Source organism: Varanus komodoensis, unplaced genomic scaffold, assembly GCF_004798865.1.
Source record: "Varanus komodoensis strain SLA01 unplaced genomic scaffold, ASM479886v1 scaffold29_1, whole genome shotgun sequence".
NCBI classification, from domain to species: domain Eukaryota; kingdom Metazoa; phylum Chordata; class Lepidosauria; order Squamata; family Varanidae; genus Varanus; species Varanus komodoensis.
In genome coordinates, this window is record NW_025335759.1 from 10,534,220 (window position 1) to 10,560,725 (window position 26,506).

A 26,506-nucleotide genomic window follows, 5' to 3' on the forward strand; every position below is an offset into this window, starting at 1 on the left:
AGTTGGTGGCAGATCAAATGCGAGCTACCTCTGGCCAGGGCTAACCTTGGTAGACAAAACCCAGGAACCTGCTACCAGACGGACACCTGCAGTAAAAGGACCCAGTGACTTGTTTAACCAAAGTAAAGGGTATGGACCAGTCACCCTTCAGATGCATTGGACCGCAATGCCATGCTGTCTGGGAATGATGGGAATTGCAATCCAGCACATCTCAAGAGGGGAAGCTGGCTGGCAGCCATGCTCGGCAGAAGGACTGCTTGGCAACACCGGTGGCTTTCACAGCACACACAAGACACGATCACATCGCTGTGAGGTGCGGCAGCCGAGTCCAAAGCCTCAACTGCCTTTTGGTCCTGTGCTGGCACCTGGCAGCAGCCTCTGGGTGCTTTCATTGCAAGGTTCAGAACCTCAGCACTGGGGGGAGGGCGCATCTGGCCCCCGGGGCCCCCAGGGACCACCCTCCCCCTGGCCTTACTTTCTTTTCCCCAACTCCCAACAGTTTTGTGGCTTGGCTTGGCTTTACAACGGCTTCCATAAACCTGGTAAGTTAGAAGACCAAACAGTTTCAAACAAACAAACAAACAAACTTCTTTTGCACTGCAGTTTTCCATTTAAACTCATGGGACCATCAGGACTGCAAGATCCAAAACGGAGTCCACTTGCCTGATTGCCTGCTGCTCTTGGAATGCCTCTGCCACGCCCTGCGCAGGCGAGAATGAGGACAAAGGCAGGCTCCCAAATGGTGGCCTGGAATTGTATTGGCCTTTTTGGCTGCTGCATGACATGGGCTGCCTCCTACTTTGCTCACGACTGACCATAATCCCAGGATCCTTTTCTCCTGTGAGCCAAGAATCTCCCATCCTGTCCTCCCGCGTCGGATTCTTCCCCTCCATGGTTGCTGCCATCTCAAACGCAGCATGTTGCATCCCTCTGCAGGATTTCATGTGGTTCATTTCGACACAGTTGTTCATCGAGGTCATTTCAGATGTTAGGATTAGTCAGACGTTCCTGCCTGTTGGTTCTCAAGGAATGAACAGTATGCAACTCTGAAGGCATTTCCAGATTATGAATCAGAAAGTGGTGAGTATTTCAGATTAATCGGTGGGAGAACAATAGGACACCGTCCCACCCCAGGTCAGACTGCTTCTTTGTCTAGGAACACCAAGCCAGATCGACGGGCTCTTGCGCCCAAGACTGCCGGCACAAGCCATGCCGTAGCTCTCCAGGAATCAGGCCCAAGCGGAAGCTGGGAATTCAGCTTGCAACCTTCAGCAGGGAAAGCAGGAGCCCTGCAACCGAGCAAGGATGCCTTCCCATCTGGATTATCTACTTAAGAACATCGGAAAAACCATGTTGGTGTCTGCGACCCCAAAGGAACAATATCAAAACGGGACTGACTGGATGTCTAGCAGTGCTCGCCAGAATCTGTGCGAAGGTGCACGAAAGCCCCATGAAAGAAAGACTTTTTCTAATCTGGTCACTGATGAACAGATTCGAAAGAGGGCCCTGCAAAACAGCTGCAAACAAGCAGGCAAAGAGGGAGTTGTGCCGTTGTCTCTCTGTGACTTCCTGCTCAGCTCTTCTCCTGGATCAACCACAGAAAAGGGCTGCAGAATCCTGCCACTCCAGGTGGGACTGGACTGTGCTCCCATCAGCAAACCCGCCCCACATGCAAGGGCAGTGTAAGACCCTTTTTAGGTGAGGCTTCCCGGTGCACCCCTGCAGGAGTCCCCATGTTCTGGCCGGGCTTGCTTCCAAGGCTGAAGAAAAGTGCTCCACTTTTCCTTTCATAAAAATGCGAGTAGCCAGGGAGCCCAGCCGAGGGCAGCTGTTCCAACTTCCTCACCCGCAAATTGTAAAAAAATGAAATTTAAAAAAGTGAAAGCCTTGTGGAACAGAGAAGGGTTCCCACATTTCACAGGCGAAAGATACACAAGTTTCGCCAAACAGGTATGTGCAGAACACTCACGCAGGAAGAAGCGTGGGTGCACGCCCCACTCTCATGATAAATTCGGGCTTTTCTCGACAACCCTTCCTCTTCCTTCTCCAGTTTCTCTTACCGGATAAACTCCTTCCAGTCATAGCCAAAGCCGTCCCGCCACCCCCGAGCGGCGGCCTGTCCCCCCTCGTCCATCAGGGGGCTCCCTTGCGCAGCCGAGAGAGACCTCGCCTGCCCTCTGGTCCGATTCCGGGGAATCCCGCCCGGTCCCCCCTCCTGCCCTGCCATCGTAAACGGCGCGTCACTCGCACGCCCGTTCCGTGCTGCCTGCAGCGCCGTTGGCTGGCTCGGTGTGGGAGGCAGAGAAAACCGGACGGTCCGGTTTTCACCCGCCTCGGGCTCTTCCTGCCACCCTGCGCCACTTGGTGGCGTTCTTCCGCCTTGGGGGTCAGGAAGGCGCAAGTTGCCACCCCACCGGCCCGGCTGTATCTCCTGCGCTTTGAGCAGCGGCCCGCCCGCCCGCCCGCCTGCCTCCCCCGGAGGGACCGTGCCGACGACACTTTGGTTGGCATGCAGACAAAGGGGAGCTTCACCCGGTGGCTTTCCGCGTGCCAGATTGCTGTTAAGGGCACGGAAAAAGGAGGACTTGGCAACCCCCTTTTCCTACCTGGAAGCCATCTAAGGCTTCCCGCTGCAGTCTTAGGCACACCACCCAGAAAATAACACTCTTTGAAAACCGAGGTTTTCTTTTATTTTAATTTACAAGGTTGACTTGCGTTGGGTTCCAGACACTTTAAGAGCTTGGTGGCAGGCAGAATTTAGAAATGTTTTAATAAATAAATAAATAAAATAAAAAATTTCAACAAGTGCGGCTTCTTCCATCGCTAGATGGTGGTGGGGGAAGGGCCGGCTTCCCGTGGGGAGCGGGGGTAAACAAAGGCGCAGCTGGCTTGCTCTGCTGTGCCTGATGGACAGCACGGCCGGCGGTCCTCGCGTCTGCCCATTCCGGCTCGGGGCCAGGAAAAATGGCACTGGCTCTCGAATGCGCCCGCGGCCCCCACGCACTAGGCGGCGTGGTCGCTCCTCGCCCTTCCCCGCTGGGACGTTTGCGGCGGGGAGGGAAGAGCCCGGGAAGAGAGCCATCGAAGCCAGCGCCGCCTCCAGCCGGCCTGCGAGCTGGCGCTGCGCCCGGGGCGCACCTGGCACGCTTGGCGCTGCGCACAGGGCGCACGGAGCGGGGCTCCCCTCGCCGTTCTGCTGCCGCTGGGGAAGAGGCGCAGGAGGGGCAGGCGGCCAGGAGTGGGAGGAGCTGGAGGCGGAACTCCCCTAGGGAGGGGAGGCCGGTAAGAGGCGTCTGTGAAAGTCCCTACCATTCAGCTGAGCGGACGGGGAAGTCCCGGCTTCCTTCCTCCTCTACCGCGGAGGGTGGGCGAGGCGGGTGTCGCCGCCGCCGCCGCTCGGGATTCACTCGTGGGCGCCCACGGGGCACCGAGGCTGCTGCTGAGCCGCCCGCGAGCGACGTGTTTGCAGAGGACTGCGGCCACGAGCGAGGGAGAAGGAGAGAAAGCAAAAGGATGACTTGGCAAAGGACCGAGCCGGGAAGTCGGGCGGCGCGGCACCGGTGACTCCCTTCCCTGGGATCCAGTCGAGGAGACGGGGGTTCTCGGGTGGGCCTTCCTGCGCGTGCACGCCCTCGCTCCTCCCCGTGCGGACTTGGAAGGACGGGGCTGCCGCCCCCCAGAGAAGGATGACGCCCCGCGCGCCCTGCGCGAAAGGGCTCGGGGGTGATCCAGAGGCACGACCCCGGTGGTAAAAGGGAGGGCGTCGCGCCCGCAGCAAGGACCTCGGCCCCGGCCCGGGGGCGCTCGGGCACCCGCTCGCCCCGTCCCCTCCATCTCCGGAGCCGAGAGACGTGGAGCCCTCGTTGCACGTCGGGGGCCGACCTTCCTCGGCGGGCGACGCCAGAGCCAGCGTTGGCAGGAGGGCTCCCTTGCGACGAGGGCGAACTGATGCTGACGTCCCTGCCCGTGTCCGCTCAGCACCAAGGAGAGTCGGCAGGGTGGGCCGCCCCCAGGGCTCCGGGGCTTCTGGAGAAAGCGCTGCTGCTGCCCCCCCGCCCCCGCTTTGGTGACGAGGAGCAGCCGGAAACATGGCAGGGGAGCTACCTGTGGACCTGAGGACCTGGCGGAAGGGGGGTGGCCCCGGCAGATGGATCAGGCCAGACGGAGAGGCCGCTGCTGCCACCTTTGAAAGGCCGTCCCCTGAGATGGAGGCCTCCTTCGGACGCAGGGTCTCACTGGCATCCCAGCACAGACCCTGTGGGGAGACGGAGGGAGCACCCGATTCCACCTGCCAGCCTGGCCCAGGCGTTCGGAGTACAGCTTCCCCCCAAGTGGGGCTGGAGGGAGAGAAGAAAGCGCAGACGTGCCTGCCCCTGCGGAAGCGGCGCTTCCCTGCCACAGGTGGGGAGGGACTGGGGCCACTGGCCGGCAAAGTCCCCAAGAGAGAGAGCACCCAGGGGGAGACGGGGCCCTGGGACTTGCACAGCAACGGTTTCTGTCCCCCTTATATTCCGTTTGGCTACCCCAGGTTGCCCACAGCATATTATCCAGGTAAGGACTCGAGCCCCACCCACCCAGCTTCCCCGGGGGGCTCTTCCCTCTTCTCCCCTCCCCAGTTTTCATCCCTCCTAGCCCTGTGGGAAAGAAGCCCAGCACATTCCCATGCAGCTTCCTTCCCTGCAGCCACCTGCACCTCCCCCTTGCAAAACGCCACCCATTGCACCCGCTGCCCAGATCCATCCCAATCAACCCTAGCCAGCGCGGACAATGGAGGGTGTCGTCCGATTTTCTGGAGGGCTCCAGGTTGGGGGAGCCCCTCCTTGGTAGGAAGATTCTGTTTACACATTGCTGGGAAAGGCAAGGGTGTTTTGGCTCCCTCACCTGCCTGCAGCAAAAAACTTTTTTCTGGCTGCAGGGGCCAGGAAGAAGGAAATGTGCTGGCCACAGCCAGGCCGGCCACATGGATACCTGCGAAACTGGCAGTTGGAAACATTGGCTATTATCTCGCCACAGCCCCATTTCGATGCCCACAGCCAAAGTACCACTTCCTTCACCCAGCACTCAATCCGCACTGGGCTCCCAGATATTATTTTACCAGCTGGTTTTGGTTCTTCCTGAGATAGGACCCTTGGAATACTTGCATCGTGTGGTACGGAAGTGCATTATTATTGCCAATGAGAATAATTACCCCCCAGCTGCCCAGCAATTCAGAGGTGGCACAAGATTCCAAGTGCGGAGAACTCTTGGTCGGGCTGGAGCCAGCCCAGCGACAAGGTGGACTGGAAGGGCCTCACTCCAGTGGCAGAATTGGGGGCACCGCTGGAGAGGGACAAGATCTATCCTGCCAGACCTTGGCCTGTTGTGGTTGCAGCTGGAGGGCGGCTCGAGGACTTCAGGCCGCTTTGAGCCCAGGTGCCCTCTCGACTTTTACCCCACTGAGCAAATAAGCCCCGTCCAAGTGACACATCGGGCTGCACAGGTGGAGCAGAATGAGTTTCGAAGCAAGGCCCAGGGCTGGTATTCTTGAGCAAAGTACTTGTATCCAAGCCCAGTTTTCAGCTCAGTTTTCAGCGTGAGCTTTCGGAGTGCGGGCGCCCTTTAGGGAGTGTGTTTTTGTTTTTGTTCGACCACATCAACAAGAGCGCCTGTATTTCTGGTTATAATGAGGCATAAACATGCACGCATGCACACACCCTGCGCATGTTCTTTCTCCTCATCTCCGCATGACATTTCGAACTGCAACTTGCCATGGGCTTCCTGGTTGCCTAGGTCTGCCCCCTCCAAGCCGATGCCCTCAGGAAGCATTGGACAGCAAACCCATCCTCCTCAGCAGGATGTGTGTGATGGGAGCTGTCCCCCAGCACACCTGAGGGGGCGCCCGGTTCTGGAAGTCTGCTCTGAACTGCCAACGGGGCGTGAGAGTCTCGGGCACCCGGCTTCCTTGTGAGGTTTCGCGGGTCCTTGCAGCTTGTTCAACTGTTCCCTCTTTTGCTCTCTCCCTGCCCACCTCAGGTCTGGCCGGCCCCTTCCTGAGTCCTGAACTGCCTCCTCTTCTGCACCCCATGACCCCACACCCCTTGGTAGGGGTTCCCACGCATTACTCCCTGCTCTGCCCAGTAGAAGCCCAGCTGGCCTTGGACATTGCCACAGCGACCAAGCAGGACGAAGACGGAGACACGTAAGTGGGGTGATGCCCGGGAGAAGGAGCTGCAGCGGGGATAGGCCGCCACCTGTCTGCTGAGGTCCTCAGAGAACCGTGTCTTGGCCAGCAGTACGTGAAGTCTGTGGTTAGAAGAGCAAGTCTGGGAGGAGGTGTGTGAGAGTAAGCCCTTGTGCTCAACGGGCAGTCTGCACATGCTCAGAGGCAGTCTTTTAATATTCCCTTTCCCAAAGATGAGAGTCTCCTGGGACTGGGAATAAAGTCCTGGGTGGGAGCTGAGTTGCAAGCCCCAGTTAAAATAGCCGGATAGGAGCCGACCACCGTGCTGTGAGGTGAGGAACGGATGGGGAAGGTGGAGAGGCGCCGGAGGACGTGGCTGGGAGGGCACTGCCGTGGGTTTCCTGCTGGCAGCCTGCCATCCCTCGCTGGAGTAGATGGACCTTTGGTCCTGTCCACCTGGCGTTCGTATTCCTCGGCGGAGCTTGATCGTTCTGCGGCCTGGAGCTGCAGCGAGGCGTTCCTGCCCCAAAGCACCAGTTCCCGAGCCTTGACCCGCCAAAGAAGGAATCGCGGGCGAAGGGGAACAGAAAGGGCCTCCTCCTGGTCCCGGGATGCGATGCGCTGCACAGGACGAGGGCTAGTGCAAGCCCCCCGCGCTCCCTCTGCTTGCCAGGAGCACGAGCTCTGCTCCTCAGGGAGAGAGGGAGAGCCCAGCTGTCCGCCACTGATGCAGTACTGAAAAGGGGGAGCCGGTGGCCATCACGCCAGTTCCATTTTTCTGGCTGAATTGGAACTTGGTCACGCTTGGAGAAGACCTGTTGACATCAAGGCGGCGTCCCATGGAAGCCAATAGGCCGCATCCTGCCAGGCTCAGGCAGACACAAGGGACAGTTATCCACACAACGGCACGTGACTGATGCGTGGAATTCATTTCCACCATCCGCAAGCGACAGCTGCCAGGCTGGACGGGTTTCTGAAACGCGGGGCGGGGGGTGCTGCCTTCACAAGCAAGGGCTTTCTCCGTGGCTGCCGAGCTGGGGGAGAGCTGAGCGGAGCCTCCCCATCCAAGGGCAGTGTACCAGCCCTCGGGAGCAACCGGGCGCCTCCCTCCCTCCCTCCCTCCCGTGCCCTCCTTGCAACCTTCCCTGTCGCCTGGGAAAGGGTGGACTCTGCGAGCCTTTAATCTTGCCCAAGAGGCTGCCTCGCCCGGCTTCCGCCTGGTTCGGAGCGGAGCGCTCGGCTCGGCCCCTGTTGTCACTTCGAAGCAGTTCCTGCTGCGGCTCCTTCGTGAGAGCCGGCCGCGGAGAGGGGAATCCCCGGGCTCCACTGTAACCGAGCCCTCCCTGCATGCACCCGCGCGCGCCCACGCCCCCCCACGCCCCCCCGCCCGCACCCGCGCGCGCGCCCGCGCTCCCCCGTCGCTCCTCCCTCCCCTGCTGACGTTCCCCCGCGTCACTCGTGGCGGCCCCCCCCCCTTTACTGGAATGGGGCAAAGGGAAGAGATGAGCCCTGCGGGGGGAGGGAGCGAACCACAGGCTTCCTGCCCCCTCCCTTCCTCCCTCCCCCTCCGGGTCCCCAAGCGCCCCGCGCGGGTGGCTGCCCCGCAGAGCCCGGAGGGGAGGGCGGGGGAGCTGCGCGGACGAGGCGCGTGCCCGCTCCGCACCGCACCGCGGAGAAGCGAAGCGAAGCGAGGCACGGGGGCCCGGGCGGTGCGGCAGGAAGGAGAGGTCACAGCCGCGCCGGCTGCTCTTACTGGAAGGCTGTGCCCGGGGGCCCTTCCCTCGGCTGTGGGTTTGGCCCCGAGACGATAAGATGGTTTCGTTTTATTGTAAGCGGAGAGTCAGTCGGTTTCTGTGAAGTCATATGGATGCAGCACGGTTTGACACGGGGGAGGGGAATTGCAGGCAGGTATGTGGGGGGGGGGGGGAAAGAAAACCTAGGGGTTTCTAGGGCTGAAAAGGGCTGCAAGAGGACGACTAGGGAGTCCCCCCTGTGCCTTCGCTGTTTTCTGGGTGGTTGGTTGGTTGGTTTTTTCACAACGACTTTTGTATCTGCTTGCAAAGAGCCTGGTGTGACAGCCATGGTTTTCCTCCTCCCTAGTTTAGTGTCACAACGACCCTGTGAGGTAGGCTGGGCTGAGAGGCTGTGACTGGCCCAAAGTCACCCGGTAGGCTTCAGGGCTTAGCTGGACTAGAACCCAAGAATGCCTGAGGTTCATCCCAACATGTGCCGCCCCCCTCTCGCCACACTGGCTTCCGTCGTGCAGGTCATCCGCAGAAGGGACGGCACACTGAAATTGCATGTGAAAGGACACCGAGGCTGCAGGAGCTTTTCTGCATGACCTAAAATCCCCGAGTCAGGGAATCAGCTATTCAAAATGTGGCCAGGAAGGATGGAAAGGAAGAGCCATAAAAACCGGGGCAAGGGGCAAGGAGTCCGTGCCGTCAGTGGCCACAAACTCTAGGGACCTTCCCTTGCTGCGCACAGCCAGGCCTTGGTATGTGAACAGAGAGGATGTGGAATAGATTTTTTTCTGCCTCCGCATTTGGCTTTTGCAGGAGGCACTGGGGGAAATCCTTCCAGCCTGTGAATGTGCTACAGGGGAACCTTGGAGAGGGTCCACAGTGGACCATGGAAACCCCCCATATATCGGCAGAATATTAATCCAAGTGGGAATGTGTGGGTCTAACCATGGACAAAAACAGGAGAGAGTATATGCGCTAGTGTTTGTGACGCATATGGAAGAGCTAGGAAGGACCACAACACCCTTCTAGAATCATGGAATAGAAGAGTTGGAAGGGGCCATGAAGGCCATCGAGTCCAACCCCCTTCCCCGAGCGTTGCTCTTCAGATTGCTGATGGACCCCTTTTCTGCCCCATCCTAGGCCCCTCCACATCGCCGTGGTGCAGGGGAACCTGCCGGTCGCCCAGCGTTTGGTTGCTCTCTTCCGCCAGGGGCAGCGGGACCTGGATATTTTCAACAAACTGCAGCAGGTATGTACGAGCAACAGAGAGGGCCACTGCGAGGTGCAGGCTGGGCTGCTGGGGAAGAGCGGTGCAGGATATCACCGAAGCCCCGAGCAGTGGTTTCTCTCAATCTCACAGGTGAGGCATGGGAGCAGCTTCACCTGCTGCCTGCACCTGGAATGTGGACTTGTCCTGCCTCTGATGCTGCATGGGGACAGGGGAAGGGCCGGCCCTGCCACTAGACCAAGGAGGCTTCCAGTTGTGGGGCGACAAACCATTACGTTCAATTTCTTATGACTCCCTTTTTATCATAGCAGTGAGGGAAACCCTTACGGAATTTTCTGCAGCAGGTAGCAAAGCATTTGTCGGTCTTAAGGCTCTGCATTCCAGATGGGTTGGGCTGGACTTCCCGTCCTGGCCAGCCGGCACAGCCGTTGGGAATTGTGGGTGTTGCAAAATTGCCCAGCCCGATTCTGCAGGTTCCTCTGCTAGAGAAAACTGGTGTGTGCGTTTCTCTGGTTGCCGTTCGCACAGTCCAGACTGCCCACGGATTGCTGAAGGCCCCGTTCTGCCTTTAGCTCTGCCACAAGCCCAGCTTGTGCCTTGAGCTTTGGTTGGTGGGATTCCAGGACTCAGTGCAGCAGCATGTTGGATCCCCCAAGGCCAACGGCTCTGAGTTTGTACAAAGTAAAGAGTGAAGATCAGGTTGGGAGGCGTGTGTGTTTTGCAGGGCACCCCAAAATGCCCAGTTGCACATGGGAGTATTTCCACAACAGCGCACATAAAAGATCACGGTGAAACACACAAAAGCCCTACGTTCTATCCTCATAAATGAAGTTGTGTGTGTCCTACACATCTGTTCAAGCATTTGCAGTACAGCACGGAAATCTTTTTCCCAAGAACAGCTCTGTTACTTTTTTAAAAGCAAGTGGCTAGCCCTCATGGTTTACGTCCTAAACTTTAGGAGGATCAGCTTGACTGTGTAGAGGTGATGTCCGCTAAACCAGTAGGAGGGCTGAATATGTTTTCCAGTGTCAGAGGCAGACGGGGTGACGTACTGGTCTTGCACTTCAATTCTTGCCCCTCCCCAAAGGAAAACAAGAAGGATGCGACATGATGAAGCAAATGGGCTTCATTTCCATGATTCACAGTGGTTGGAGAATTCCACTTTTTCTGCCATGGAATTTTGATTTTCAAAACAAAACCTGCACAAATGAGAAGTCAGGGTGGGGGCTTGCTCAGCACCAAAAGGACCTGGGGCTCAGGCTCACAGAACAAAGACAGAAACAACAATGCACCAAAGCATGGATTCAAGAAGGGCCCATTTCCCAGGGAGACCCCGCTTTGTAAAAGAGGCCCCGTGCACAGCGGGAGGGGAGGGCACTTGGTTTCAGAAGAAAGCCTCAAGTCGAACGATTTGATGTGGGGTAGCAGGAAGCAAAGCTCTTGCGGGCAAAGACCTGGCAAGGCCCAGGGGATCTGATGCACGAGAGCTCGCTGGGGCCCTGGCGCGTGTCTTTCGGCAGCCGTCTCCTGGGGCAGAGGCCCTCCCTGAGGTGCTGGGCTGCAGCTGAAAGATTTGGGCCGCCGGGCCATATGGGCCACCCTGTATCCCACCCCTGAATGCAATTCAGGCAGTTCCGCTCCAGCAAGCTGTGTCCCCCCAGAAGGAACCATCCACTGGCGCCTCTGCAGCAGAAGGGGTGGGGGAGAGTCGGTGGCGAGCAGGGGGCGCAGAGGGGCACGGCTGCAGAACGGAGCCTGTCCGCTGCGATGAACTCCCACAGGAGCCCTTTGGGGGGACGCCGGGGAGGGAAGGCGCCTGCACAGCCGTGGGGCTTCGACAGGCAGCGGCAGAGGGAGGGGACGAAAAGGGCAGGCCAGCTCCCAGGAGGCTCCGGGGGCCCAACTCTCTCACCGAGGGACTTTCCCTCGCCCCAGCTGGCAGCCGTCCCCAGCCAACTTCCCCAGTGCGTTACTCAAAAGTGATCACTCTCCACCGTCAGCCGGCCGGACTGACTCACAACTGCAGGAAAAAACTCTCACGGGGGGGGGGGGGGTTGTTTGTTTGTTTTTTCGCCTGTGCTATCTGGGTTGGGGCAGGCGCTCAGCAAGATGACTTAGAATTAAGAATGCAGAAAGCAAACGCTTTTAAAAACAGGCCCCGATGAGAAATATCTATGGAGGGAGAGCAGTGGCGTCGTCACCAAGCCTGAAAGAATGCTTTTTCCAAATGGCCTTCAGATCTTGTGTTTCAAGACCACAGAGCAGGAGCCAAGCAGACTTCTTGGGAGAGGGAATCGGACCTGTGCGAGGCCGCCACTGAAAAGGCTCTTCCTGGGAATGACCACTCTCTGTGGTCAATCTCTGAGCCCAGACAGATTTGTAGGGATGCACGAAACAGCAAAATTAGAGCTTGCCAAAGTTCCAAGAGAGAGAGAATCATTTCTCCTGCCATGCATGTTTTCAGAGTCATGCCCCAAGCTGTTGCGTGTGTAGCTTTTGGCTCTTTCAGAAGCACTTTCCCTTCTTACACACACCCCTGCCCCCAACCCTGGTCGGTCTGTGAGAGAGATCCAAATCTGAGATCCGTATCAGAAGAGCAAGATGGCCAGCAAGACAATGCATCTCAAAAGCGAGGTCATTTGTGTCACCAAATGGATGGGGAGGGGGAGCATTCTGTCAAAACCTGGTGACCATCCACCGACTACAGGAAGGGAGCTTTCCCTTACTGGCTGCTCATCTGTCTATTTCGTGCGATTAATTCTTCTTGCCTTCTGGTGGCATTAATGTACTTCCCTGGCTGCTACCAGAAATGCTTTTATTTGGACACTGTACCTGGGTTTTTCAGTTGACCAACACCATCATTTTATTACCTTTATACCTTGCCTTTTTTCCTCTTCCGAGGAACCCAAGGTGGCTTATATTTTCTGCGTCTCCATTTTGTTCTCACAGCAGCCCTGTGTGGTAGGTCAAGGCGAGAATGAGGACTGACCCAAAGCCACGCAGGGAGCTTCCTGGCCAAATGGGGGCTAGAGCCCGGATCTCCCATGCCCCATTTCGACACCGTAACCCCTGTGCCACACTGGCCATCAGTGATGCAACTTGCATTGTCTTTTCTTGCTCCTCTGCCCATAGTTCTGGCTTCATCTCTATATTTGCTTGAGCACAATAGATGGTTCCATGATTCAGCCCTAAGATCTATATCTGCAATTTATCAAGCTGCTATTAGACACCTTCCCTTTAAAAGCTTGCATTGGCAGACTAAGTTTGGTCTTTCCATCCCTCAAGGCAGATGATGGCATTTGGCAAAAATTGGAAGAGGCAGAAGTTTTAAGAATTGCTTTCTAAATGCTCCAAGCCAGGTCTCCCGAACTGTGTTTGGCCCTTGTCTAAGCTTGCCTCCTGTCCTCCCATTCCTTCCATGAGCCTGGCATGATGAACGACTTCTGAAGAACACTTGGGCCCTGACTTTGGAGGATCTCCAAGTGAAAGAACTATTTATAGGAACAAATTCTCTCTCCCCCCCCCCCCCGCACCCCTCTCTTGCTTCCGGACTAATAGCTCCCAGCGCTGCCAGTCAAGGGGTTGCACCATCTTTCCACCTTTGCCTCCACAGCGGGTATTTCTGGGGAGGAAAAGAGGCAGATGAAGCAGCTGGAAAATATGGGAACTTCACGAGTGGAAAATGAGACCTCCCCTACTCCAAAATTCCATGTTCAGGCAAAGGCCGGCCGGGAAGCCCCCTCTCTCGGGAAACCCGCTCTCTCCACTCGCCTCGTTGGAGGCAGCCAGAAGCCTTGCTGAGGGGCCAGGTGCTGTGGCTTGCTGGAGCGAATTCTGAAGAACTGAGTGTTTGTGTTGTGTGCGTCAGCGGAGGGCGCCTCGCTTTGGCGTAGCACAGCCCACGCTCCCAGCCTGTCCCTGACCTGCTGTCATTTCCTTATCTGTTTCTTATAAACCCTGCTGCGAACCAGCCAGAACCCTTTCTGAGAAGCGTCAGTTACGTCAGCTCGGGCAGGTGCTGGTGGATGCGGTTTCTGCTGAGGTTTCTTCGCTGGGTTTCCTCCGGGTGCATAAGAGACGTTGCGCCTGGCACCAGCAAGTTCTTCAGTTGCGCAAAGCCACGGATGTCACAGCAGCGAGGGTGTGTGTGCACACAAGTTTGGCTTTCTCCACTCGTTTGCTTGCCGTTAGCCAGAAATGACCTCCGACACCCTGTAGGATTTCTCTCCATGCTCAGAGGTGCCCATATGGGGATGTCTTGATCCGCCACCCACCCCGGAAATGATTTAAATATGTATATCCACAGCGGAGGCTCTGATAGCGATTGTAAGAACATAATAACCGGAATAGGGCTGATTCTTTCTCCCCCCAGCCAAAAATCAGGGTGCGGAACTGGCCCGGTCCCCATCCTGTTTGCTGAGGTTCCCTGGAAACCAGCCCCTTTCCTCTGTGCTCTCCCGCTTTTTCTGTTTTGCCCTTCTCAAAGCTTGGAATGCCTCTTTCGAGTCTTTCTTACTGGCAGTTAAGAGTTTTAAGCAAAAATATGTCAGTTTGGCTTTGGTCTTGCCCATCACTGGAATGCAACACCCGGATGTTTTTTTGAAGTGGAAGCTGACCCTCAAGCCGAACGACGTTCAAAACCCTAATAAGCAGAAAGGAGAGGCAACAGAGGAAGGGAGAAGAAATAGAAGTGGAAATGAAATGGCTGTAATATGTCAGCTTCTTGGGCTTAACTTTAGAATAAAAAAGGTTCGTCTTGAATTTAATAATGCAGAAAACTAGCACTGCATAATGTACAAACAAACAGAAGTGGGTGGAGAAGATAATTTTATTCCTACATTTTCCATTGCACTGATTTTTGCCTGCTTTACTGTTATTTTATCCTTTTTTGGACGGATTGTCTTAATTGCGTTTGTGAGTTGTCCTTGAGTGCAGTTATGGTGGAGAGCTGGGAAAGAGCACCTTTTAGGGGAAAGCTGTCCTAGCATCTAATCACATGAATGGGAATTCGCTTCCAAATCTAAAATATCCAGTGCACAGCTTAAAACTGATCCCAAATAGTTATTTTCAAAACAATCCTTTTGAATGAAAATTGGAACGCTTTGAGGAATCCAGTTAATATCCCAAGCTTTGTACTGGAAGTCAAATGCAAAGCGGAGGCATGCTTGAAGGGCCGGGCTTTTTTCTGTCTACATATACACGGGACTGGGCCATATGTTTATTTAAAAGCAAGCCAGGGTATAACTGTAGCAGCCATCGATTCCCACCGGTACAGCCCCAGCAGGGATCCATACTTAGACAGAGGACTTTGTCCCCTCTGCTCCAGACTCCTTTACACTTGGCGGTCATCACCTCGCAGCCGTCGCTGGTGAAGCTGCTGCTCTCTCACGGGGCGTCTCCTATGGTCCTGGACCGGAATGGGCAGACGTCCCTGCACCTCGCCTGCGAGCATGCCAGCCTCCGCTGCCTGAAGGATTTGCTGCAAGGAAACGCTGCCCTGGTGGATCTGGAAGCCCGCAATTTCGAAGGTGAGCGCAGACACATCCCAGAGAAGCGGGGGGTGGGGGTGCTTCCCAGCCGCTTGCTCTTACTCAGATGGCGCTGCCTGGGAGGTTTTGGACTGCACCTCCCAGCATTCCTGACCACTGGCTATGCCAGCTGGGTCTGATGGGAGCTGTAGTCCTGAACTTCTGGAGAGCACTAGGTCGGGGAAAGCTGGTGTGGGGAAGATGCCCCTCTGGGAACTTCTGTTACTGTTCTTCATACAAGCAGCACCCTGGAGCTGACCTTTTCCCCTCTCCAGATGTTGCTGGGCTCCAGGTCCCACAATCCCCAGCCAGCATGGCCAGTGGTTGAGGATGATGGGGGTTGCAGCCCAGCAACATCCAGAGGGCTGCTGTTTTTCCATCCCCGATTCAAAGATCGGTACAAGCGAGGGTCGCATGGAGGGAAGGGGAGGGAAGGGAAGGTTAGCTTTCCCCAACCTGGTGCCTTCCCATTGTCTGAGGGTGATGGGAGTTGCAATCCAACCTGTCTTGTGGGTGCCAGCTTGTGCAAAGCTGATTTAGGGTTGATTTTCCCATTGCCTGGTGGTTGGGAGTCTCTCGGATAATCTCACCACTGGGTTTCCACCCCACAAGTGCCGCATTTCTCTCTCTGTCTTCTGACCAGGCTTCACCCCACTCCATGTCGCTGTCGGGAATTCCAGCTGTGAAGCAGTCCTCACCCTGCTGGAACACGGGGCCGACATAGATGCTGTGGTAAGTGCAGGGCCTGCGAAGAAGCGCGGACTGAATGCTGGCAGCCGTGTGGACACGGGGCAGGTGGGCGGAATCAAACTTCCCGAAGTGAAATGGCGTTCTGCTGCCATTTGAAGCAAGAGAGCACCTGCCTGCCTTCTGTCCTTCTCTGCATCTGGCACCATGAGTGCATGCATGGCATTTCATGAACTAGAACAGCACAGGTGTCTGCCCCAAGGAGCTTACAGTCTCAAGCTCAGAGACAGGGTGAGATGCTTTTCGCTGAGCTTGGCCACGAGAGATGGCAGTCAGGAGCTCTCCAGGATTTCAGGCAGATTTTCCGGCCCTGCCGGGGAGGGCAGCTGAGAGCTGCTGCGTGCAAAGCGGGGGCTGTACCACGCGGCATCATCCCTCCCGTTGGATGTGAGTTTGCATCTGGGGATTTAAACCATCTGCCTGTGGAGATGAACCTGAGCTCAAGGCAGATGGGGAAGGACTTTTGAAGGTCACAGGAGGAAATCACACGCAAAGGAGGAAGTTCTGGGCAGCAAGGCAGTTGCATGGGTCTCTCTACACAGGGGCAAGCCCCCCACCCACCGATTCCAGCCATGATACTTTTCTGACGGCAGCAATAGCAGCTGCAGATTACCTCTGGTGTTGGCTTTCAGCCATATGGAGAGTCTCTGGACAGGCCAGGCGGCCAGGCAATTAAATTCAAGCAGGCAGAAGTGAAAAGCCAGTGATAACGAGGTGAAACATGAAGCCAGAACCCCCAAATTTGACCTAGCGTGTTCATTTCTCCCCCCAGTCCTAAAGACACCCCCACAGACCCCTCTGCTATGCCACAGAGCCCTGTTTCCCAACCAGGAGCCCTTCAGTCCTCCGTGCTGAGCAGCCCCAGCCGGCAGGGTTGGTGGGGGGAGCAGGGGGGCTGCAGCCCAAACCTCTGGCGTGCAGCAGTTTGGGGAAGACTGTTCTAGAGGAGTTGCTGAAGGAACTAGGAAGGAGCCAAGTGGTCAAAGGTCTGAAAAGAGCAATAATGCCATAAAAGCCTCAATATTATATTCTTAAGATAACGTGGGCTTGTGCATTTGGGAGTTTTTTGCCCTTTTCGCCCAAGGAGGGTTGCGCAGCTTTGTCCCCGCCCCTGGAAACAATTCTGCCGGTGAACATGGAGAATCCAGGGGAATTGCTTGAGGAAATGGGAGCTGTTCCCGTGGCTGAGAAGAGACTGGTTTGCTTCTGCAAGTCATGGGGAGGAGCTGCTTACTAAGCTGAGTAACAACCCCCATAGAGATGCATCCTGGTTCCTTTTTGCGCCGCAAAGTTCCAACGTTACTAAATACTTCTGGCCTTGTGGGTGTGTTCCTTCCACAAGTGCCCACATGAGATGGCCTGCATGTGTGAACCGCTCGGCACAGGTTCATTGCCCCAGACAGAACATTTAACCCCCCCCCCCCGATGCTGACTGCACTTAAAGAGTCCTTAGCACAAATTTAATTGTGGAACATAAGCTGAACAAATAAATAAGCACAACAAGCCTTTTGTTAGTGTGGGTTGGGCGGGTAAGTGGAACTGCCAACACATTCTGCTGTCAGCCGATGTTGAGCAACCGAATTTATCAATGCATTTTTTTTATTTATTTAAAGTGTTTTATATGCCGTCCCCTTGCTATATAGCCTCGGGACGGCTCACAGAAATAAATAAATACAAAATAAATAACAAATTACAATTACAATTAAAACCAGTTGTGCAACACTGGCTGCACAAATTAAAACCTATAAATATGAAACATTATTAGAAATGTTTTATTAAAAAAATTATCGTATGCATTATTTAAAAAAATTATCACATGCATATCCTGCCGTATTCTTTTTTTTTTTCAAGAGCTCAAAGTGGCTTGCATCGTTCTCCTGCTGCAAATACTGGCAGATTCCAGAGCGGTGAGCAAAGCAAAGCTAAAAGAGATGCCAGGAGAAATGCACTAAATGCAAGATGACATTAAAGCCATGACGATTCTGACAGCCTATAAAAGCTTTTAATACATAAATAAATAAAACAAAGGTGTCTGCAGCAGGTGCTGAAATGCAGGTGCTGAAATGCCTTGAAATGGGACCACCACACTGAAGGCTGTTCAGTCAGGGGGATCCATAGTTAAGGTATGGAACCCCCAGGTTTTTTCTCCATTCAAAAAAGTTGAAATGCCTTTCCTAAGACTTAATTACTGGCAGCAAAAGCTTCCTCCCACCCCAAAAAAAGCTTCCCCAATATGAAATTCAGCCCTCAAACCAAACAGCTTCAGCACGGCAGTTTTATAGAGATTTCTTCTCTCTGGGTTAATCTGTTGCTGTTTGTCCAGGATTACAGAATAGATAACGTAGGCACTCTGTGCTAGCAGAAACAAAACATAACCCTGCCAAACCTGCATGGATTTTATATAGAGATCTTTTAAAAAAAAAACTTGATTTTATTACTGTTTTCCTGGGTAGCAGATGCACACATGCAAATGCAGAGCTTATGCAGAGAAGAGCAGGCCTGCTCGGCCATGGGAGAATAAAAAGGTGCCGGGGCCACCCCTGATGTTCCCCGGCACATGGTGCAAAGCCGTGGAGGGGGCTTCTAAGCACATTCAGCCAGTGCCCCTCTGCAGCTGTTACAGATCTTAAAAACCCGGCACTGTGTTCCTCCTGTCTGAGTAAGCTGCAGTTTGCTTTTGAGTATTCCAGTTTCTTACTTTCCCACCCTGCAGAAATGGGAAAGAAGGAACGGGTATTTTATTTTATTTTATTTTATTTTATTAATTAATTTCCGATTTCTATCCTGCCTTTTTCCTACAAAGGGCTCAAGGCAGCTTACATCTCCTCCTCCATCTTATCCCCACAACAACAACCCTGTGAGGTGGGTTGGGCTGAGAGTCTGTGACTGGCCCACAGTCACCCAGTTGGCTCCATGGCTGAGCGGGGACTCGAACCCAGATCACTTGAGTCCCAGTCCTGTGCTCTTAACCACTACGCCATGCTGGCTGTCCTCTCCTTTTTCTGCTTAATCATCTTCTTTCTCTTTTTGAAAGAAGCTTTACTCTTCCCTAATCCCCAACATCAATCAGACCTTCCGTTTCTTTCACCAGAAAGAGACACCCTTTTATCAAAGTAACCTTATAATGTACCAGAATTTCACTTCTCTTAATTGTTTGCAGCTGTAAGGGACCGCTTTTAAGTTTTTCCACCCCATCATCAATTTATTCAAGAATGGAAAGAATCAATTACAATAATTCCAATCTCTTAATATGTCATTCATTTGTATCAATGACAGTAAATATTTCCTGTCCTTCTGTTCAGCATGAAGCAAGGTGATACGCTGCTCTCCAGATTGGACAACAACTCCCATATTCCCTTACCATTTACTTTGCTGGCTGGGGCTGATGGAAGTTGTAGTCTGACGCATCAGGACACTGCCCAATAACCCTCTCGTTTTGCTTTCTCTTTCTTCTTCTTTTTTGAAACACATCTTGGCTTATTCCACTTCCTCCTTTTCCTTCCTAAATTCCCATGTCTATGCAGGAAAGTCATCAGATTTCTGGCCATAATCTTAGAAGAAGCCAATTGCAAACTTTCCTTTGTTTGTTCTTGTTAGAAGAAGCATCCAATTTCAGGGGTTATGGAAATGCTGGAGAAAATCCGGGACCCTCTCAAGGCCTCAGCCGCTCAGTGCCGGCCGGACACGTTTGTGCCGTGGCTCCGTCACTCCCCGGCAGCCCAGCTGCGGCTCTTGCAGGGAACCGAACCGATGCCCTGTCACCCCCTCTTTTTCAGGACATCAAGAGTGGGAGATCCCCCCTGCTGCACGCGGTAGAAAACAATAATCTAGGGATGGTGGAACTTCTCCTCCAGGTAAGGAAGTTCATCCGCCTGCTGAACCCCAGTGCCGCTTGCCGATCCCTCTGCTGGGCTTGTGCCCCCTTGTCAGGATGCAGCCTGGTTAAAAATAACACGAAGAACACGCAAGGAGGAGGAAATGGCAGCATTCGAGTCTCACCCTGACCCTGGAGAAGGCCACCTGGTGCCCTCCAGACAGTCTGGATTGCAGCTTCCATCAGCTCCACCCAGCGAGACCAGTGGAAAGTTTTGGGAGTTATAATGCGAAACATCCAGCAGGCAATAGGTGGCATGCTGCTTGCCAAACCACAGTTCAGTGTGTCATAAAGGATTGAGCCATGGCAAGCCCTGGGCTCATATACACCCTGCTTCTCTCCTCCTTCCTGGCTGGAGACGTTCATTTTGCTTACCCTCAGCATGTTGTTTCATGTGTACGTCAACTGATCTTCCAGATCCAAGGCCTCTGATACAGACCCAAAAAGCAACCGTTGGTCATGTCATCCTAACCAACAAACTATGGTTAACCTGAACTGTGGGTTAATTTATACCAGCTGGCTGGAGTTCACTGACTTGCTTAAACTAACCACAGTTAGCAGGAACTATAGTTGACAGTTGCTTACTTGAAACTAACCATAATTAAAACCAAACAGAGTTTGTTGGACCAAACAAGAGGAGCGCTCGCTGTTAGGCAGGTGTTCCCCAGTTCCTCCGGCTGCACCATCAGAGAGAGGAGGAAGGAGGGCCCAAGCCCAAGCCTTCCTGCTGAAATTCATGCCAGGCTGAGCTCGGGCTTAGCAGATATCTCCCAGATGCTTCAGATTATAGCATCTGGTAAGCGGGGCCAAGGGTGAGGAGCATTTTAATCCAAAACATCTGGAAGCCACAAGGTTGGGGAAAGATCGTTTGGCATAATAGTCACATGCTGTCGATAAATAAAAACCTCTGAGGGTAAAACTGCTTACACAGCATGTTAATTACACCACCTGTCACTAAACTTTCTTTCCTTTTTTCCCTCTAGTATAGGACTGGGCAGCCTCAGTTCGGATCAGCTCCACCACAGGGCGAATTAAGCCCATCCCTGCAAACCATTTGCTTTTCAAAATTCCCCACACCTGCCCAGAGGTTAAAAATTATTTTTAAAAAACCCAGTTGATATCAATGGACCCCCCCACCCACCTTTAACCTACATGTTGGGGGTGGATTTGGGAAGCAAATGGCCGCAAGAGAAGGTTTTGTCCTCCCTTCGTGGTGGACTGCGGTCTCTATCCAAATCGGGGCTGCCTGCACCTTCTCTGGAGTAATAAGAAAGATCAGGTGCACTTTCATGCTAGGTAATTTACAGAAGTAAAGCTTTGCCACAGTTGCAAAAACCAGGGGCTCAGGTGCAGGCATCAGAAGGGCCAGAAGCTTTTCTTCTGGCCTTTAAAGTGGGAAGTGCGGAATTTCACAAATCTCAGCACTGGGCCGCGTCATCCCAAAACCGCTCAACAACCGTGTCTTTTCCCCGCCACGCAGCACGGAGCCAACGTCAACGCGCAGTCGTACGGGGGCAACACGGCACTGCACGCCGCCAGCGGCCGGGGCCTCTTGGACACCCTGCGACTCCTGGTGCGCAACGGGGCGGACGGCAGCCTCAAGAACTACCACAACGACACCCCTCTGATGGTGGCCAAGAACAAGAGGGTGAGAGGACGCGGGGCGGGGGGCGAGGCATAATCAATTCAAGTTGCGGCAACCCAGGTTCAGGAAAAGCTTCCCGCTGCCAGAGCGACACGACAGTGGGACCAGCTGCCTGGAGAGGTGGGGGGCTCTCCCACCACCTCTGGAGGCATTCAGAAAGAACCTGGAAAGAATCTGGGTGGGATGGTGCCACGTGGTGTCCTGCAACAGCAGGGGGTGGACTGGATGGCCTCCACGGCCCCTTCCAACTCTGCTGTTCTGTGATTCGGTGAGAAGTGCCCGAAGGCCGTAAAGTTTGGTATTTACTCCTGGGCATGGCTGCCCCTAAGTGTCTCATATGCCATTCAGAGCCCCTTGCCCCTGTCGGTCTGGCTCTCCCCAAGCTTTTTGGGTTGGGAGGGCCTGTCACCCAGAGTGAGTGCCCATTCATGAAATGGCTCATCTTTTCCGAAGGTGGACCAGCAAGGCTAAAAGAGAAGGAACTTGCCCGAAGACCTAAATGCAAGCGAACCCTCCTGATTTGAAATAAAAATGCTGAGGAGCTCTTCTGTTGGTAGCATGCCAGGTTCTCCTAGAATTAAAAATGTTAATTAAAATAAAGTTGAGGTGGGGCTGGTGGAGGTCCCTGTAGGCTCACTGGTGCTTGTAGGAGGCATGGAGGTGATCCCAGTATTATTTCACTGGGTGGTGTTCTCCCAGTACTGAAGACAGGAAGGCCTCCTTTTTAAGCCAGGCTTCTCAGAATGCATAATTCTGCAACAGCCCTTTTCTGTGTTGACACATCATCGTCACGGGCCACACAGAGCTCTGAGTTTTGGGGAAGTGAGGCCAAATTGTGGCATTGCTTCTGCCAGACTCTGGAAAGGCTAAAGGGAAAAGATACACAACCGTTCCTGTGTGTGTGTATATACATTTAATGTAGGCAAAAGAGTATCAAAGAAATGTGGGCAGGGATTTCGGGAAGGATGATGCAGAACTCTTGCTCACCTTGGTGTCCCATGGACAGGAGGAGAATTAAAGAATGCCATTTCAGGTTTTGCGGGTCACACCATTTCCTCAGATTAGCAGAAGTGAAGTGCTTGCAGTATTGCGGTTTCCAGTGAATTCCAGCAAGGCGTCTGATGTCAGATTTTCCTGGTCGATTGTGCCCCATGCTGATGCGTGTCCTCTTTGTGGGCGGGTGCCATCTAAGGTTTCTTGAGGGGCGAAGGTCTCAAGCAGCACCCGAATCGAGGGAGGGAAAGGGGCTGAGCATCACCTCTTGAAACACAGAGTTCTAAATCACACCGGGAGCTTGCACACGAGTAGAGCCAAGTCCCAGCAACAGAGAATGATCCTCGGACCCATGGAAAGCAATGGATGGGGTGTGGCTCGCACCCTTGGCCCTGCCCGGCCCTTACTCCGAGGGGAGCTCAGCCTGCCTGAATAGGCATCGGGGGCCAGCGAGGTCTTGGTCCTGGTCGTCTTGGAGCAGGCAAAGAGTGGTGCTCGCCTGGGCCCATGTGACCCCTTTCGTCTCTCATTTAGGGAAAGGACGGTTGTATTAGGAACAGGCAAAGGGCTCCCAAAATTAGGCCTTCAGCTGAACTATCAAGGAATGGCAGCCAGGCAAACACGCCCCTGAGAATCTCTTGTCATCTCTTCCATCACTGCCAGGTGATCGATATCCTGAGAGGAAAAGCTTCCCGTCCTGGACCACCACCGGACAACATCCGTGATGGGTCGTCCCCAGCCACCAGCACCACCAGTTCCCCAGGCATCCGGCCTGCCCACGCCGGTGAGTAAGCCCCCTCCGAGCGAGGGAAAAGCGGCTGCCTCAGTCTGGATACAGACCTTGTGCCAGGAGAGCGGAGGGCCAGGAGCAAGCGTGGAGGGGGAACCATTGCCGCCTTCTCACATTTCGATGTGCCCTGGTGAAGCAGCCGGTGAATTAATCACGACTAAATGTGATGAATCGGTGGGAGACATTTTCTTTCGATGTCCTCACCAAGCCCTGGAGGGGTTTCGCCAAGGACAGACTGCCGGGTGCTCCTTTGGTTCTGGTGTAAGATTTGTTCTGTCTCAGTGTTGGCGAAGCAGTAACTAATTTACTTCTTGAAACTGCCTTAAAGGGCAGCTTTAATCTTACTCTTCCTTCAGCATCTCAGAAAGGAATCCCTGCTGAGGTTCCAGCGATGGGTAAATTCACTTCTTTGGGGCTGAATGTCCCCGCCTTTGAGCACTCAGTGGTAAAAGCGTCTCATTGATCAGCAGCCTTACCTTTCGCGCTTCTGCTTTCTGCAGGCTTGCTCCGGGCTTCACCCGACTCGTGCCCGACAACGCCCAGCCCAGCCCAGACCCCAAAGCCCCACCGGGCCGTGCAGTCCCCCAACTCCACCAACCAGAAAACAGAGAGCATTACATCGGCCAACGGGCCATCGGCACCCGCCTCCTTGCGTGGCGTAAAACTGGAGAGGAGCCCCACTCCGCCCGCCCTGGAGCAGCCGGCTGGACTCCCTGGCGCACCTGCGTTCTACCTGCCTGTGCCCAAGGACATAATGGACGGCCCCTTCCACCATGCCACCCTCTACCCCTTTGCGACGTCCGGCCATCCCCTCTCCTCCCCCCACCTCCAGCTGCTCCCAATTGGCCTGAACCATCCTGTCGTCCCCGTGCCCACTGTGCCTCTTCCCGGTCGGATTCACCCACGGGGCACGGAGATGGACCCCTCGCACATGCTCCTGGACTTGGAGAACCCGCCAGCTTCTGGCCAGGAAGGGCACTGGCTCCGCAGCCACAACAGCGGGCCCGGTGGCAGCTGACGGCCGGCCGGGGACCGAGGGACGCCCACCGGCCTCCTGGACCTGGGAGACTTCCCCGGGAAGCTTGCACTTCACAAGGCAGAGGCCTGCGGAGCTTAGACTTTGCTGCTACGGTTTCCTGGCACAAGGCCAGCCCTGCTTGGCTGATGTGGAATCCAGAATGCCCACGTGCCTGGGGACACGCATTCCTGCCCGCGTATTTCTGTGTAGCAACATGCGGCGACCCTGAGATCTGCTGGCATCCCCGTTTCTTCCCCCCAACCACAGCGCTGGTCTCTTTCGGTTTTGTTTCTTCCCAGGTGTTGTTTGGGGTGGGGAGGGCACATTTCTAGGGGAGGAAACAGCAACCGTGGCGTCCGTCCACATTTTCCCACCTTGCGGCGGGATGGTGGCAAGCGCTGGAGTACCAGCAGTCGTGGTGCTATGTCTCCCTCCAGTGGAGGGATGTGGAATTGCACACCTGTGAAGCAGGTAGTGCCTTCACCTGAGATAAGTCTGCACTTTCCACCTTAAGGGCCGGGAGACGTGAATGGGGCCTCTCTTGCTTCCCTCTCACCCCCGGTTGTCCTAGAATTACGTATGTCAGGAAGTACAAGTGGCCTGGTGTCGAGTGGTGGGGGAGGGAACTGAAGGATGAACACCCCACAAGTGGTGTCGGGTGGGGGAAAACGTGGGGACTTTCTGAAAGCGTGAGTGGCCCAGGATTGCAATTTCAGAAATTTCTGGGCAGATCCTGAACTTTAGAGGAAGCTGCAGAGGTGGAGAAGATTAGCGGGGCAAGATGATTAGAGGGGAAGATGAAGAGCACCTCGCCGGTGATGGTGTGGAAGCCAAAAGGTCTGTTGGGCGCAGAACCCCCGTCAGCCCACCTCAGGAAGGGAACTCAGGCTGGGAAGGAATCCCACAGGTGTCCATTTTCTCTTGAAGTGCCCCCCCATGAGACCTGCCCCTCGGGGACAGGAGCCAAAGGCATCTGGACAGTCCTCAGAAAGGGAAGGTGTTGCTTGGTGTCCTGCAATCACAGGGCTGGACCCGATGGCCTCTGGCTCCTTCCAAGTCTGCCCTTCTGTGATTCTGGGGTGGGAAGGGGCTCCCATGTGGAAGGTCCTGGGTTTGGCCCCCAACACCTCCGGGCAGGGCTGGGAAAGGTTCCCTGCCTGACACTCTAGCAACCCAACCCGCTTTCCCCAGCTAGGTGCCCTCCATGTGCTTCCACCAGCAACTTTCTTGACCATTGGCCAGGCTGGCTGATGGGTGCTGTGATCCAAAGCACGTGGAAGCGCCCACATGGGCAAAGCCAGTGCTAAAGATCCGGCAGCCCCAGGTTGAAGTCAATGACAGTACGATCGGATGCTGTGCCTCAGTATTAGGGAGGCTCCTGTTTTCACTTCGTATCATTAACATTTCTGTGCCCCCCCCCCCCGCCAAAAGACCTATGTCCTGGGGGGTCCCAGTCTCTTCCCCATCCCATTTTTTCCTGCTTGTAAGAGAAAAAATACTTGAAAAGTAGCACCCTCGGATCATCCCAGTGTTGGGAAGTGTGGATGGAGAGGGGTTTTTCCTAATTTGTTAATAAAAGTATTTTTCTACTTTCAAGGGCTGTTGATGCAGGTACAGAGTTAAGTCCCCAAAATTATCCAGTGAGTTGGGGATTTTCTTCTTCAAATGGTCTCCTTTGAAGCCACGCACACCGAATGTACGGTTGCACGCTGCGTGCAAATATATGGCACACCAACTGTTGTGGGGCTTGAATGCGTTGAAGAGGTGCAAACCATGAACACCTCGGGCCTTGTTTGTATGACGCAACATTTTGAATATGCAACCCCTGTTTGGGAGCTGTGTCATGTGAACCCAGCAAGCAAGGTTAATGTAAGGCTTAAACCACCCTTGCATAACTCATGGTTTGTTTTTAGGGTAATAATCCAGAACAAGCCACAGCACGTCATCCAAATGCAGTCAGGAGAATAGAAATCATGCTAGATCAGCCTTTCGTTATAGAGTGCCAAAGAGAGGAAGCACCCATGGAAGGCCCTTCTGTTACACCAATCTTCCACACATACTAAGAAGATGCTCACCCTTGGAGGAGCCCAGCCCTCCATTGCATTGCATTGCAATGTGAGTAATTATTTCCAAGTTCTTCCTGATGGGAATGCAGGCACTGACTCATGCAGGGATGCACTGGGCAAACTCGTCAGAGACGGGTTTGCCTACTACCTTGCGAGCAAGTGAACCGTCTGTGACACTATGCAGAACTTCAGTTGATCTGCTTGCTGCTTGCAGAAGCTGCTGGGAGGGCCCAGCGGCCGACCACGCTGGGTGGAACCATGGCTGTACACGGCGCACAGGCTGAAGAACATCCAAGGAGCCTGGCTGGATCAGGCCCCGCAGGATCCCAGAAGCAGGGCACGAGTGCAGAAGCACCCTCCGGCCCATGTTCCCCAGCACCTGGTGCCCTTAGACTTACTGCCCTGATACTGGAGGTCAGCAGGATGGGTAGCCATGTGTGGCCACCTCCTCCACCCACTTTAAAGCCCAAATTGGTGGCCATTGCTGAATCCCATGGAAGAGAGTTCCATCTTTACGTGCCGTGTAAAAGACTTCCAGGACCCTTTTCTTTAAAAATAGAACCTCGGACTAGGCATTCTGGGCTCACCTACATCATCTCGGGAAGATGAAAGGACATCATGGCACGTCCCTGACCCGAGATCCTTGAAGGAGCAGGCTTGGAAAAAGCAGAGCAGTGTGGACTTTGCCCTCTGTGTCTGTGCAGATTCTGAA

General features: G+C 54.5%; 1 protein-coding gene across 2 annotated transcripts; it reads left to right on the forward strand.

Annotated features, from left to right (window-relative positions):
- Positions 1-3,846: 3,846 nt before the first annotated feature.
- On the forward strand, positions 3,847-25,324 carry BCL3 (BCL3 transcription coactivator). 2 transcript variants are annotated; one of them, XM_044435105.1, is made up of 9 exons: positions 3,847-4,551; positions 6,013-6,178; positions 9,046-9,154; positions 14,460-14,661; positions 15,305-15,393; positions 19,185-19,262; positions 20,763-20,930; positions 22,584-22,704; positions 23,211-25,324. In XM_044435105.1, the coding sequence occupies exons 1-9, from the start codon at positions 4,089-4,091 to the stop codon at positions 23,726-23,728; spliced, it is 1,914 nt and encodes a 637-aa protein (XP_044291040.1). In that variant the 5' UTR covers positions 3,847-4,088; the 3' UTR covers positions 23,729-25,324. The 2 variants fall into 2 exon arrangements, with proteins under 2 accessions (XP_044291040.1, XP_044291041.1); XM_044435106.1 differs by having other exon boundaries at positions 3,847-4,401.
- The last annotated feature ends 1,182 nt before the right edge of the window (positions 25,325-26,506 follow it).

Bases quoted from the DNA above. Each gene is read 5' to 3' on its own strand.
- BCL3 (XM_044435105.1), top strand. From the start codon at position 4,089: ATGGCAGGGGAGCTACCTGTGGACCTGAGGACCTGGCGGAAGGGGGGT. The intron at 9,155-14,459 runs GTATGTACGAGC...CCTCTGCTCCAG, and splicing joins TTTTCAACAAACTGCAGCAG to ACTCCTTTACACTTGGCGGT. The intron at 22,705-23,210 runs GTGAGTAAGCCC...TGCTTTCTGCAG, and splicing joins CATCCGGCCTGCCCACGCCG to GCTTGCTCCGGGCTTCACCC.